The following is a 15,332-nucleotide window of genomic DNA, read 5'->3' on the forward strand; positions in this document are numbered from 1 at the left end:
CAGGGGTATATATCAGGCGCCATAGCGGCGCCACTCCAGGGGGCGACCTGCCGGCCCACCGAGTGTTGCTAGGGTAAAAGTTTCTCTGACGAACGTGCATGCGGCGCACGCACACCTAACTGGAATGGATATGAGCCACACATCTAGAAGAACAACAGTTACAAACCGTCTTATACTTTCTCCAGTGTTAGGAAACAAATAGTAACAATATAGCCTTTGTCTTCTGTCCAACCATAAACATTACAGCAAATCTCAGTCTCATCTTTATTCTTTTGTTCTAATGAAGTGCTATTCTGGAAGAACATGATTCTAGGGTAAATTATACTCATATTACCCAGATAGGGACAGAAGATTTTAGCAATAATATATATTTATTTAACTGTTACCTCATCTTGTTATATTTTAGCAAATAAGTCTAGATGTGTGGAATTAATATGACTTTCAAGTGAACTGAGGGGGATAAGAGAATGTTACCCTATGGATTTATTTAACTGAACTGAATCTTGTTCAGCTAGAATTATGATGCATAATCTCTCAAATGCAGCAGCATAAATAGTTTGCATCTATGCAGACAGCTGCCATGATTTGAATGGCTGTTATTTGGGGGGTTTATGAGAGGGTTTATTTCTAGCAAACATACTGTAGCGATCTCACCCATACATAATCATTGGTTGTATGATCACAATAATAATAATAATAATAAAAATAATTTGTGGAGTTTGGGGAGCAGGAAGTTTTGAAGGGAAGAGAAGAAGGAAGAGAAGAAAAAGACTGAAGATGTGAAAAAATGTAGTAAAATACTGTATTATTGCAAGCTGCAATAGCACTTTAAAGCAGTAAATCCATGTTTTAGTTCCATAAGGCAAACTTTCAGGCTGCAATTTGCAAAGGAACCTCAGGGAGTTAGGCACCCAAATCCCTTTAAAATTCACTGGGAGCTGGAGACCTTACTTCCTTAGGTTCCTTTGGAAATCCAAGACTCAACAACTACTACACTATACTTGGGTAAACTTTTAAAAATATGGGCAACGATTTTTACAATATATGTCTCTAAAGATAAGCTCCTATGTCCAAATGTAGCCAACTAAATAAATAACCTCAATTTCAAAAGTACTGAGCAACCTGTAGCTCCCTGATAGTCAGTGTGTGACATTTTTGATAGCCAGGCTACTTACGGATTTCGGCACTTATCTTTAGACACACATTTTTAAAAATCTTGGCCATAATAGTTTGTTTCTTCTCTTTAATGCAACCTAACTATATTTCACATCAGAAAACGACTTCTGTGTTTATACAGTGCCTTCCTCAATGGGGTCTTGGTCCATGACTGTGGCTCCTGGGCTCTACTGTAATACAAGTGACTAATAATGATAATTAATAATACAGAAGTAATTCCACGTTTCTAATCATTTTCCCCGTCCATCTCTGAATGCCCTCTATTTCTCCAGTCTCTCTTTTTCAGAGGGGGTGAAAGAACCTAAGTCCATATGGAGGTGTACTACTGATTTATCATTTTTTCAGTTCATTACAACTTGCAGAGTACTAAGTGAAACTCAATATACCATCGGGAGGGCTCACTGGGACTAAAACCCCATCCAGGCACAGATTTAGGTTTCATTGGCTCTGGATTCACTGCATTACAGATTAACATTGTTTCCTTATGCCCTGTACACTGATGTTCCAATATGCAACCTTAACAGCTCCATGTGCTCTTCAAGGGGAGAGCTTTCTCTCTCCCTTCACATAGGCCTATCTCTGACTGATTGACAGCCTAACTATGTACAGGCAGCAGAGTAAGTGGGGATCAAATTTGTAGCATCTTTAAAGAGGCTACATTCTGCTTGAATCTGTACACAGAGCAATGCTGACATTCATTAGTTACAAAGAATGCCTTACCCAGTGAGAATCTATGGCTGTCATTATCTGGGTGACAGGTTATTCTGACATCCTCCTGATGGCTGCAGTCATGCTTTCCCCACTCTCTCTTTGAGCACTGAAGGATAGTTGATTCTTTTCCTGAGCAGCTGACATCATCCAACCAGATAGGCCTAGTACTCTCTTCTGAGTAGCTTTCTGCTGCACTTTTTCCATACCTGTGTAACAAATATGTATGCATAATTTATGAGCACCACTGCACTGGGTATATGATACTTCAGCACCAAAGAGGAAATAATTCTTTGTGATTGGTTAAAACCAACTGCTCTCAAGCACAAAGAGAATAGGCAAATTTAGCTCTGGCAAAAGAAAGTTCAGCTTCCATTAAAGTCAATGGGAGTTATGTATGCCTTTTCCAGGGTAAATCAGAGCTCAATGTCTTCTTAAAGAATGACTGTCACATTCAAACAAACTTGAAAAACATTACCTGTATGGCCCTCATTCATTAAAGCACTTAAGCATTGATTTTGGGACTTAAGCATGTTCTTAAAGTTAAGCATGTGCTCAAGTGCCTTGCTGAATTGAGGCCTCACTGACATTATATTCTGTGTTCCCTTTTCTGCCATTGTTTATTATCAAGCTCTCTCTGTTCTAATTCCCTTTACCTCCTGACTGATTTATTTGGAGATGCCACAATCCTGGAAGTACTATAGCAGAATTACTTTCTATTGTATCATGAATAATGGATTCTGACTTCAGAGAGTGAATAAATGAAGCAAGAGAAAGGCAATGTACATAGTAAAAGAAATTCCATTTGCTCATAGTTATCTCTGTAACCAGACACAATAGGAAAGGTGATGCAGAGTAAATACATGACATCAGAATGGGAGTTTTGTAAAAGATGCATTTTAAAAAATAATTTTCCAGAGCATGACTGTTAATTTTTTTGAGCTAGATACAGAAATACCTATACCATGGGTAAGCCTCAGTGACTTTAATGGGAATTCCATGGACAAAAGATTGGCAGAATCAGACTTTTGGTTTAGCATGGTAAAGCAGCTTCTCTTTCCAAAATGTGTGTATTTGGCCTCAGCCAGCAAGTAGGATGATAGAAAGGAACTCTGTGCATATCTAGGGACTTCTCCATCTCAGACTGAAGTGAGACAAAAGTTTCTGATCTTTTTGTTAAGAAGTCACAGATGTCTAAAAGAGACTGGAGGAAGTGGGGATGGAGTTTGATGGATTTCAGCTCAGCTCTTTGCACATAGCACATATTATTTCAAAAATTCAGAGGCCCAATTCTCCTCTTCCAAGGTAAAAGTGATTCTCACTGAGATTGAGAATGGGAGTTTTTGGTATCCTGCAGAGAAGAATCAGGGTCCATGAGTGCAATGTGTCTCCATGAAACACATCTGCTGTAGGTCACTGTTTATAACTTCAGTAGCATGAAGTTATGGCTGAGCTATGAAATTCTTTTAATCTCAAGGAGGAATTTTCCTCATAGCCCATCCTGAAAATAAATATTAAGAATTCTCCCAAAAGGCCTGACCAAAGCCCAGTGAAGGCAAGAAGAGTCTTTCCCTTGATTTCTTCCTCTACTCATTTGATAGCATAAACCAGGGGTAGGCAACCTATGGCACGCATGTCAAAGGTGGCACGTGAGCTGATTTTCAATGGTACTCACACTGCCTGGGTCCTGGCCACCAGTCCGGGGGGCTCTGCATTTTAATTTAATTTAAATGAAGCTTCTTAAACAGTTTAAAAACCTTGTTTACTTTACATATAACAATAGCTTAGTTATATATTATAGACTTATAGAAAGAGACCTTCAAAATTGTTAAAATGTATTACTGGCACACAAAATCTTAAATCAGAGTGAATAAATGAAGACTCGGCACACCACTTCTGAAAGGTTGCCGACCCCTGGCATAAACAGATCAAACTGGCTCAGAGCAGCACTGTGTAATGTTCTTCCAAATCTGAGAACAACCAGCTTCATAAATCATTTAGGAAATTACTTTCTGGTTTTTGTTCAGTGCTCTGTTTCTTATTGCAGTGCGGCATACAAAGTTTTTCACAATACAAAAGTGATGCTTGTGCAAATATTAGGTAAAAAAGGCAACACAGCACATTTCATAGTTTGCAGAGTACAGAGACGATATTTTGCAAAGTTTTATCACCACTGCTAAACCAAGAGTTTAGTTGACTCATATAAAAGGATCTTACTTAAATCCCAGCTGCCGACAGACCACCTGTGTATTCAGCTCAGTCCACCCGTCATCACAGACTGTGCCCCACTGCCTGCTGTAATGTACCTCCAGACGTCCTTCATGACTGCCTTTCCCACCTGCTAGTCTTATTGCACCATCTGTGGCATTAGCAAGTAAGAAAAAGCAAGAATCAGTTCTGCTTAAGATGCAATTATCTTGTCATTCCCCAGGAAAAATAAAAACAAAATTTACGGTATTGGGTCAGACCAAGGGGGTACCATGTCTGGCAATAATGTTTGAACAGAGGTGAAAAAAAAAAATCATGTACCTGTCAGCTGTGCAGTGCTTTATATGTAGCAATTGTTCAAGTGCAATGGAAAAAATGTTAAATCATTGATCCTCCCAAATTGTACTCATATGATTAGTTTGCAGGATTGGGCTTTAACTGTGCAATGTCAATATATACAGTTTATCTGTGGCTTTCCACACTCCTTTGTATATTCTCTTTATTTCCAAATTAAGAGCCATATACCATGGCTGCCATTAAAAAGTCAACATTCACTTACTTCCACTACACAGTGGGAGCTGAGATACCACTTACAGAAAAATACTATAGTATTTCATATACCATGGAAGAATGACTGTTGATAAATGCTGACCTTTTGGTGGTGACCAAATGACAGCCCTCACTCCATACTGAAATATCTATTGTTGTTGGTGAGAGAAGTGTTACAAAATGAGAGTAGCATATGGCTGTAAATTTATATGATCCAAATTATGCTCTCGATTTGCATGTATGGATGACCCACAGTACATGGATCTTGCCCCTTCTGCATAGAAGGGAGATTGGTTATTCAACTGGTTACTGAGATGTAAAGGCATCTTGCTGAATAGCAAGACCTTCTGTAGTTGCAAGTTTCACACATGCTTACAGCTGGTCCTGCAGGACAGAGCTGGCAGATTTTACTACTGCCTGTTGCTTGGCTTCAGTGCAATCAACAATTCTAAAACATATCACTTTTCCAAATCTCTCAATCCTGAGTCTGTAATTAATCATCAATATGCTAATTGCTTAGTAGACTACCTGTAAGACGTGTGCAGGAAACTCCTGCATCTTCTTTGTGGCCACAGTTGTGTTCTCGCCAGGAGCTCTTTGGACACTGTTCTATGGACAGCTCGTTCCCTGTACAACGTACTTCGTCCAGCAGCACTGGGCCTGAGCCTTCTCCAAAGTAAGCGTGGCTCCATGCCTTGGCTACTCCCCTGTCCAAACATAAGGAAAGACTCAAGAATCACAAGCCATCAGAAAGAGTCTTTAACTTGGTGGTAGTGGCTGAAATGTTGGATACCCTCTGATCAGCGTAATTAACAGCAGCAAATTTTTGAGTTGCAAGTTAGGATTCACAAAAATAGTTATCTGACTAGTCCCTGGCATTACTTTTTTTAATGTCACAATCACAATTAATTTTGTAATCGCTTGACAGCCCTATTACACACATATAATAATAACAATAATGCTACATACTTCTATAGTGACTTTCACTTTATCTCAAAGCACATTAATTAAACTTAACTCCTCACCCTCCATAAAAACAAACCTGACATGAAGTAGGTAAGCTTAATTATCCACATATTACAGATGGGGAAACTGCGGCACAGAAGGTCTTGACACGTTTATACAGCAAATCAGTGACAGAACTGAGAATGCAGTTTTCCTACCTCTAGTCCTGTACTACTTTCACTACGAGAATTTATCTCCTTTTTCTACATAAAGCTTCTTCAATACAAAAAACCTACAGGAATTCAAAATGTGCTCTTATATTAAGCATCATAAAAGACATTCTGTATTTTAACACTCGGTGATCTCAGGACTTTTCCATCTCTACTTGCCACTATCCTAATATATGAATATTAATTATCTTAATAGTTTGGTTTCTCTCTATACAGTGGTACCACTGTCTACACTTCCTTTCTAATTTTAATGGGCAGTGATTTTCTGATATTCTATTATTAGGGGAGTGGGTGGATCTGTGGACAGTTCGGAGAAACTGCTGGCTTTGGGGTTTATGTACCTAAAGGATTACTTTTAATTAAAATAAATAGTTGCATAACATTTTTTATTATTTATTTATTTGTATGTGGGAAGTGTGCTACTTAAGTAATTTGCTTTGAGGGAGTAAGCCATTGTCTGTCATATATTCTTAACTAACAACAACCATCTTTTTGGAAGCAGGGAAGGTTGTGTGTGTTCTTAACTTGGGCATTACTTGAAGATTTTGATCTTAGATTTAATTATTACAACCCCTAAATATCTTTAAAACAAATATTCAGGTGCTTTACTGTGACATTGGGGTAAGGGAGACAGGGGTGTGGGTGGGTGTTTGTATGCATGCGCATGCGTTCAAATCCATTTAATGCTTTGTTCATCCACCCTGTCATATGTATCACTGCACTGCAAGCAAAGACAATGGGCATATCTAGACTAGGAAAAATGGTCATGCTTTAAAATGTGTTGGTAACTAATTGCCACCATTTTAAACATAATTTGCACCTTATCTAGAGAGAGCAGATAATGTTTCAAAACATGAAAACACTTGTTTATGGTCAGCTTCTTAGCTGAGGGGCCAAGGCTTCTGGGAGCTGCTCTTCTTGTCCTTCCCCTGGGTGAATACCTCCAGCTTCCCCTGTGGGCACAGAGGGCAGCAGGGTGTGGGGGGGTCAGGGTCTTAACATTCAATGGAGTTGCACCAGGGAATAATTTGACTGACTAGGATAAGGTAGGGGGTAACAGCTTCACAAGTGCCTAGGTGACTTAAGATCTTAAAGTGGCATTTTCAAAAGTGAAAGTCATTGGAATTTAGGCTCCTAAGTAACTTTTAAAACTGGGACTTAAATTTCTAGGTCACTTAGACCCAGATTTTTAAAGGTATGTGGTCCTAACTGATTTAGGAGTTTACATTTCATTTTCAAAAATATTTAGGCACTTATAAGCCTAAATTCCATTGACTGTCAATGGGATTTTGGCTCCTAAGTGCCTACGTCTCTTTCAAAATGAGAATTAATCTAAATCAGTTAGGTATTTCAACACTGACCACAGCAATACCAACATACTTTTAAAAATCCGGCCCTTAGACACTTTGGCATATATTACCCACATCCATCACAGTAGCTTTAAATGAAAATTTTATTGCACTCTAATGTTATCTAGTGTTTAAAATGTAGCTTTTTAGTACCAGAGCTACAGTAGAAAGAAATAAAACGTCTGCAACAAAATATTACATGATACTTTATGTACTTCCAAGAGTATATACATAAGGAGTAGGGTTTAAAAAAAAAAACAAAAATTGCATGTTGTGATCACTTTGGCATCATTCTAAGTCTCCACAGCTATTGTTATAGTTTGTTTTATTTTAACATTGTAATCACATCATTTTTGGCATCTTACAAGCCTAAGAACTTGTCTATGTGCAAGAGTTGTACTACTTGAACTATACTGGTAGAGTTAAAGTGACACAACCCAGCAGTATGTATACTGTTATAAAAGTGTTTATATCATTATAGTTATTCCCATATGGGAAGGGAAATAAACTAAACTGGATAAGGCATCCTTATGCAATTATCACTGTATTCACATCTGGGGTTGTGCGGATATAACTATTCTGATAAAAAAAAATCACACACTGAAATACAGTAGTTATGCTGATACAAAAACAGTGTGTGGGCCAGGCCTTCAGTACCCAGAACTCAGATAGCCTGATCTCTATATAGAGTAAGGATAATTAATCCCATTCACCTGCATGCATAAGGATGTCTTAGAGGAAGAATGGATGGGGGGGATCTAACAAATCCACTTTATTTTAATAATCTGATACTAAATACTTTGCTAAATATGTTCTTGTATCCAAGTATTACATGACACAGCATATAATTTGTAAAAAAAAAAAGTAAAAATAAAAACTACATTTATTTGTATCCCAATCTTGCAATCCATACTACAGCAAAACTTCTATCCATACTAAATTATTATACAGCTTTATGCCTCTTCTTTCCAACCATATCCTCTGAGGTGTGCTCAGAACTTTTGAAAATTGGGATACTTATTTAGGTGCCCACTCTTTAAAATCTAGGCCTTTTCCAACTAGTTTCTTGCAAGTGCTGAGACAGCTTGGATTTGTGCTTTTTTTTCAGCATCCCTTGTTTCAACATTTTTCCATCTTCATTTCTTTTCCCCCTCTCTCGGTGTTGAGGGATCTCCCTTATCTTTCCCCATTCTGTTGATAACCTTTTAATATCCCATCCTAAAGCCCATGCATCATAATGATCCTCCCTCTGACTGAAAGCTGGATGGAATTCCTTCTAAATACTACTGCTGTTAATTTGAATGGAGAAGTGAGTATTGGGCCTCCCTATAAAAACATCATAGGGCAGCCACTTTAGGAACCATTGAGATCTGGTCCTCCAGCAACTAGAAGGGCTAGGGATGAGCAACAGCCAATCAAGGCCCAACAGGCCATAATAAAAGGAGCTATTTGCTGCAATTGGTGGAGTGAGTGTTCTTTAGTCTATAGCCAAAGAAACCAGGCTGGGCTAAGGCCCTTTGCTGCCACAACTGGTGGCAGGAATTCAGTAGCAACAATGCTGATTCAATTCTAGAGAAGGGATTAAGCCCCAGAAGGGTAAGAAACTATTTCATTTATAATTGGCTTAGAAGGGCAAGGAACTTCTTCCAATTGAGTTGTTGTACCCTTGTTGGGGTTTGGATAGTGTGACCCAGCTAGAGGGCTCAGCTACAGAAGATCTGCTGAGGCTGACAGCCTGCATAGCAACTATAACCCACAAAAGTGTGTGTCTCATTTTGTGAGAGATGCTTTACTTAGACATTATTGTCCTTCTACTCTAACCTTGCACACTTCAGCACATGCATTAGGACCTTTGATCTCTAACAACAGATATCTTGCTCTAATATCTTGCCGTGGGAAGTGGTACTCAAACCAAGTTTGGAAAATACTAATTTAACATGTACCTAACAGGTTTCATTTTCCCAGACCTTTGCAAATAGTAATAACCTATCTCAGAGGGGTGAGGTGAGGATTAAAGTAATGTCCCCTTGTCACAGAAGGGGCAGAGAGCTCAATGGCCTACCCAAAGTCACAGAAAGAGTCAGTGTCAAAGTCCAGGTTAAAGAACTCAGGAATTTCTGGCTCCTAAGCAACAACTCAGAGCTCTTGACCACACTTCCCTAAGCTAGTACTTCTCTCTTTTATGCCTCTCTTGGGAAATGCACTCATTTGAACCTGTGCTGTGTGTTATCACAGAAGATGCCACTGTTATGTAGCACAATTGCCATCTCTCATGACTTTACTGCAAATCTCATGGTATCTTGTATTTTTTCTTAAAGCTCCAGCTCACGGAATCATGTAAATAATGAGAATCTCTGCTTTTTTCTTTTTGAAGGAATTCTTTAGCCCTCTAGGCTGTGGGAAAACTTGAAAACATTAAGCCTTTAGGCTTCAAAATAGGAAGGCAAATAAAGACAATCACATCTATTATTCTTAAAAATCTCATGATTGTAGGACGTGACTCATGACTTTTCAATGCTTGTATTAGGTAGAGAAGTAGCCAGTTCAACCAGACCTGTTCTGTTTGTTATACTTCATAAAGTGCTGTTTTATTAAGTGATACAAATTTGGGTTAGGTACTATATATTATGAATCAGTAGTATGTTATATTGCAGGGATCAGCAACCTTTGGCACATGGCAAGCCAGGGTAAGCACCCTGGTGGGTCGGGCCAGTTTGTTTACCTGCCGTGTCCGCAGGTTCGGCTGATCGCGGCTCCCACTGGCCACGGTTCGCCGACCCAGGCCAACAAGGGTGGCGGGAAGCAGCACAGGCTGAGGGATGTGCTGGCCACCACTTCCCGCCACCCCCATTAGCCTGGAGCAGCGAACTGCAGCCAGTGGGAGCCGTGATCAGCCAAACCTGCAGACACAGCAGGTAAACAAACTGGCCCGGCCCACCAGAGGTTGCCAACCCCTGTTATATTGTGTGCTGTGAAGTGCAAAAATACACTAAGAGCAATTTTTCAAGACGAGGTGGCTAATCCATATTTAAACCATTAAATAACAGTTGCCCAATCTTCAAAGATGCTGAGTGCCTTTACTTCCCATTGATTTTGAGGGGCTTTGTGGGTGCTCAGCACTTCTTGATATCAGGCTACATTTATATACATGGCTAAATATGTACTTAGGAACCCACTTTTTGGGCATTCGTTTTTGAAAATCTTGCCCTCTATATATTACTTTTTCAAGAAATATATTACTTGTGCTCCCTGCATATTGGCAGACATTCCTTACTGCTGGTGTGAAAGCACTATTTTGTACAACAGTAAGACTGGCTTACTGGTAGACTTTTAGAGGGCATTATTTTAACACAACCAAAAGCTCACTACCGCATAAGCACATCTTCTTCCAGAGTCCAAATACAATGCTTTACTAATAGTAAAGCTGTCATGGGTTCTCCTTGGAAACTCAGATATTTGTAAACATCAATCTCTGAGCTAACTATAACCCCTATGCCACTACTTAGTGTATATCCAGTAAGATGTGAATCTTTGGTACGACTCTTATTAGTATTAGAGAGCATCTTCCAGAGACAGTACTTCCAAGAATAATGGTAGCATGGCAGGGTGGGGACAGTGGTGTGATACATTACAGAATCATGTATTAAGATTGTATGCATGGGAACCAGTCAGTATAGAAAATTACATATATTTAATAAGGTAAGAAACTCTGCAATTCCATTAGCAAGAATCAAAAAAATAGTTTCCTTGCTTTGGAAATACATTCATCCAGAAGACTTCACAAAATGACAGGGTAAGAAAATTAGATTTGTGCTTAATTCCCCTCCTGCCACCTTTGCAATTTTAACATGATATAAAATCTCATCTCTTGCCTTTCCCAGAAGCCTTGTTAACATCTTGCTTTCATCTCCCAGGCAACTTCACCAATATTAAAAGGTCTTCAACCTTTCTTCTAAAAAATTAAATTAAGAGTTAAATTGTAGATGATATTTCAGTTTTAATGAACTGTCCTTGCTTTGCAATTATAGAAGGAAGGCAAGTTACAGAGGCCAGAAGGAGAGCGGCCCCAGACTCTCACAGGTCCTAACTGCTGGGCTGGGATAACTGTGATAAATTATCTGACTTCAGTTTATGGAGTAACATTTGCATACCATGCTAACCACACGTAATAAAAAAGCCTCTTTCAGTATCTCCTGCTTCTTGTAGGTCTCATTACACAGCAGACAGAGACTATGGTATGCAAAAGAGAGAAATTTACCATCTGCTAAGAGGCCTGCAGAAATCAGGGAGATAATGTTTCAACTCCTGACTGTGAAAACAAATTATATTATACTCTATTGAGACTCTAGATTTCCAATGCATCAGAGACCTCAAATCCCACTGAAATAACAAATTGGTGTTTATCAAAAAGTATATGGGGAAACCAAATAATGAAATAAATGAGCAGTAGTTTCTGCTTATCACCAGAAGATTAATTCTCTGAGGTTTTATATTCTAGTAATGCTAAAGCAAAGCTAAAAGAGCATGGGACACTATTGCCGAGAGGGTTTATTTTACACTTTGTAGCACATTTCCATTTGGATTACCTGTAGGCAAATGTGGATGTTTGCCCTGTTTTGTAACTGCTGTGCCTGCCTCTGTTGGTAAAATTTCAGTCCAGGGATAAAGAGCACACCTGTCAAGACATCTTGCTTCTTTGGGTACATCTACGCTATATCTGGGAGCATGCTTCCCAGCTTGGGTAAACAGTCCACATGCTAGCTCTTCTCAAAATAGCAATGCAGCTCAGGCTAGTTGCCTGAATAGATACTCAGGGATCCAGGCAGGTTTGGTCTCAGGCAGCTAGTCCGAGCCGCTGCCCATGCTCTCCTTGGCTTACCCTGCTATTTTTAGTGCACTAGTTTGAGCAGAGCTAGCATGAGTCTGTCTCCTCAAGCTGGTGGAACACTCCCCTAGATGTAGCCTTTGAGCTCATGTAAACCTGTAGACTTCTTCTTTTTTTCAAAAAGTCTTAAGCACCATCCAAACACAAATGCTCCTATTAATCCACTTTTACTCAGAAAAAAGGAAATCAGGTTCATCTCAGAAATAAAATCTACAGAAATTAACCAAAAGTAAACACATGTTCTAATGTAATCCTGCCAGGCACAATAGTGATACTGCAAGTAGCCCTTCCCAATGACACTATATTAAATGCAATTCACTAGCTTTTGATAATAGCCCAGTAACATTTGAGCAACAATAGAAAAGCTCATGAGGAAATGAATAATTTTGTATTCAGAGCACAATTTGAATGGAATGCTCTAAGTAAGGCCTGGGGCCACAAACTGAATGAGCAGGATACAAAGCAATGTTGAATAGCTACCCATTCAGTGAGCAACATCCATTCTGTCCACTGAATCAGATAGGGGTCCTGTGGGAAAAAATAGTGTGATGGAGTAATTAAAGTCTGTATCCTAATCCAGATGCACAATTCGGTTAAATCAAGGTTACACAAGCAACCTCAATTCTGATATTTTCTAACTTTTGAGTGCTTCACTTTGCCACCTTAATGTTCTTTAATGTGGCTTTAGTATGTAATTTCCTAGGTTTAAAAAAAAATTCAGGCTTTTTTAAAATGTAGAACTTATTGATTCTCATAGGAGTGATTAGCAGGATTAGACCTCTTAGAACCACCACCCACCCACCTGATAGCATTAGTAGGTTGTCATTCTCTATGTGGGCCAGCCACTAGAGGGAGATGAGACACATATTTTACTTACAGGTTTCACAGTTATTTGCTGACAAGAGACTTAGAAATCCTTGGTTCTATTCCAGGTTTCTGAAGCCACTGTATTCTAGTGACCATTGACCTATGCCTCTGACCCCTGAAGTCTGTGTTCCAGTCCTACTGTCCCTCCAGCACAGTTCTCCTCAGCTCCTCATTCTAGCCTGCCTCATCACCATTCCCTCATAGTTCCACATCCCAGTCTTTCCCCACCCTTCTGTTTTGTCCCAGTCCTCCACTACCATCCCTCCAGCTTATCTCAATCCCTCCACCCTGTTTTCCCCCAGGTTGAGCTCCCTTTGAATTCTAATCAGGTAGCTTTCTCACTCTCTCCCTCACTGGTTGGGGATCAGCAGGGAGAAGATAGTCTCACTGCTCTCAGTTCATGTGCCCGGTGCCACAGTCATCCCTGACTGCCAGAAAGAACAACTGCAGAAAAAGTACTCCTCACCCTCTACATCCATGGGATGGATCATCTTCAATGCAGACAGCATCTTCAGAGATTTTAGCTGCCAAATGTTAACAAGTCTCTAGCGAACATGTGCCAACTGACACATTCCAGAGGCTCATAACTAGGCCAAATTTGGGCAGGTTTTCACAGGGATAGCAAAAGGCAGGGCAACACCCATGCCAAAATTAAAGTTCCTGCTCCAAAGTAAAGAGGTGCTAGGCCTTTAATTAAATAGTTGTACAATTTTTTTTAACATGAGTGAAACATTTTTTTTCTTAACCTCATGACTGGAAATGACTGAACAGTTTTTGATCAAATTTTCTGAAAAAAATCTTCACCCTGAAACAGCCCCCCATCATGGAAAACTTCAGCTCAAACTGCTAAAGTTTGGTTAAGTTATAAGCAACTGAAAACAGGGTATTATGATGGAAAGTGTCAGGCCTCTTTAACTATAGGCATGGATAAATGTGCCATCTATAATTTTGGTGGCTTCACAGTATAAGTGCAATTTTTAAATGTTCTTCTTTTGAAAGCACTGTGTATTGTATCTTAGCTTTCCTTCTTTGTTAGGAGTAAAATGTATTTAGAAAAACTAACCCAAGGCCAAGCTGCCTACAGACAACTTCAGCATCTGCATCATCCCACTGGTCATCACAGACAGTCCCCCATTGGCCAGTGTGGTAGACTTCCACTCTTCCTTCATGATCATTGCTCCCACCAGCCAGACGGATTGGAATAAAGGCTACAGTTAAACAAAAAACAGAGGAAAAAGTCATTTATTTCCCAAAATGATACTCAAAGCTATACACAAATGGAGAGCACCCAGCTTTCCTTGGCTTTGGTCAAGTATTATGCAATTTCTTAACTAGATGAAAATCTTGAAAGTGAACTGGTTAGAGAAGCCTAAGTGCTTGCAGAATTTTAGAGCTATAGGGACAAATGCTGCTCTCAGTGAAGAGGGCGGGGAGGGGGAACGGCACCAAGGTATGTGAAGGCAGCATTTACTCCACAGAGTCTTGATCCTGGCTCCCCGAAGTCAATGGCAAAATGCCCACTGATTTGCAGTGGGGCCAGGATTTCACACAGAATGTCTTCTGGCACTGATCCCAGTCTGTACCATAGTCAGTCAATGAAAAGTCATTCTATCTGGATTATTTAAATTGAGGAGAGTTTTCCCCCTAACCTCTCTCTGTAGTGAGTCTTCCTTGTTGCTTAAATTGGGGGCACAAGGTTCCCTCCATCTGTGACTCCTGCACAGTTTTCCTTTCAACAACTTCATATCTGAGCATGAAACTACAATGATGGAAATGATACACAGTTATATAATGCACTTGAACTATTTTGATGTAACTTTTTAAAAGATTATATCAGTATCAAATGTCTGGATGACTAAAGTGTGACTCAGTTCAGTTTACACTCTCCAGCAAATTAACTTTACCCTGTTATCTTTCCATTTATTTGCCTGCTGAAAGTGAGCATTTTGGAATTTCTGAAGAACCCTCTGAACATTTCACCAGCCATGAATGCTGATAATTTTTCTGATGAAGCTTACGTAGAAAGGCTAGTGGTGGCAAGAATCTGCAAAAAACACAAGCAACTTCAATAACTTTACCTAATTAACTTCAACCCTAGATTATGAACTATAAATCAATCTTCTTCTAGCACTCTTAAAACAGACAAAGCTATTTTATTCCACTATGTCTAAATGAGCCCTCTAAGCAAAACAAAGAGGCTTTCTGTTGAAATTTCAACTTTCTTTGAATGGAAGGGAAAACTTGGTGAACTAGGTAGTGTGACTTTCAAAATGTGTATTTCTAATTTCTTCATGTATTATCAACCTCATGAAATTGAAAGCTTACTTGCTCTGGAAATAATATGTAGGAAACTTCACTCTCAGTTGCATGAGCTTTAAACTTCACAACAAAGGATTCAATCCAGTACTGACATCA

The 15,332-nt window shown here is 39.4% G+C and overlaps 1 protein-coding gene across 1 annotated transcript in view; it reads right to left on the reverse strand.

The window, feature by feature from the left end:
* PRSS12 (serine protease 12) overlaps positions 1 to 15,332 on the reverse strand; it is a 76,426-nt gene that overhangs the window by 45,626 nt on the left and 15,468 nt on the right. Inside the window, 4 exon segments of the mRNA XM_032762534.2 lie at positions 1,897 to 2,093; positions 4,102 to 4,243; positions 5,170 to 5,348; positions 13,981 to 14,125. Coding sequence (XP_032618425.1) covers positions 1,897 to 2,093; positions 4,102 to 4,243; positions 5,170 to 5,348; positions 13,981 to 14,125 — 663 coding nt within the window.

This window comes from Chelonoidis abingdonii, chromosome 5 (genome assembly GCF_003597395.2).
Source record: "Chelonoidis abingdonii isolate Lonesome George chromosome 5, CheloAbing_2.0, whole genome shotgun sequence".
Lineage (NCBI taxonomy): Eukaryota > Metazoa > Chordata > Testudines > Testudinidae > Chelonoidis > Chelonoidis abingdonii.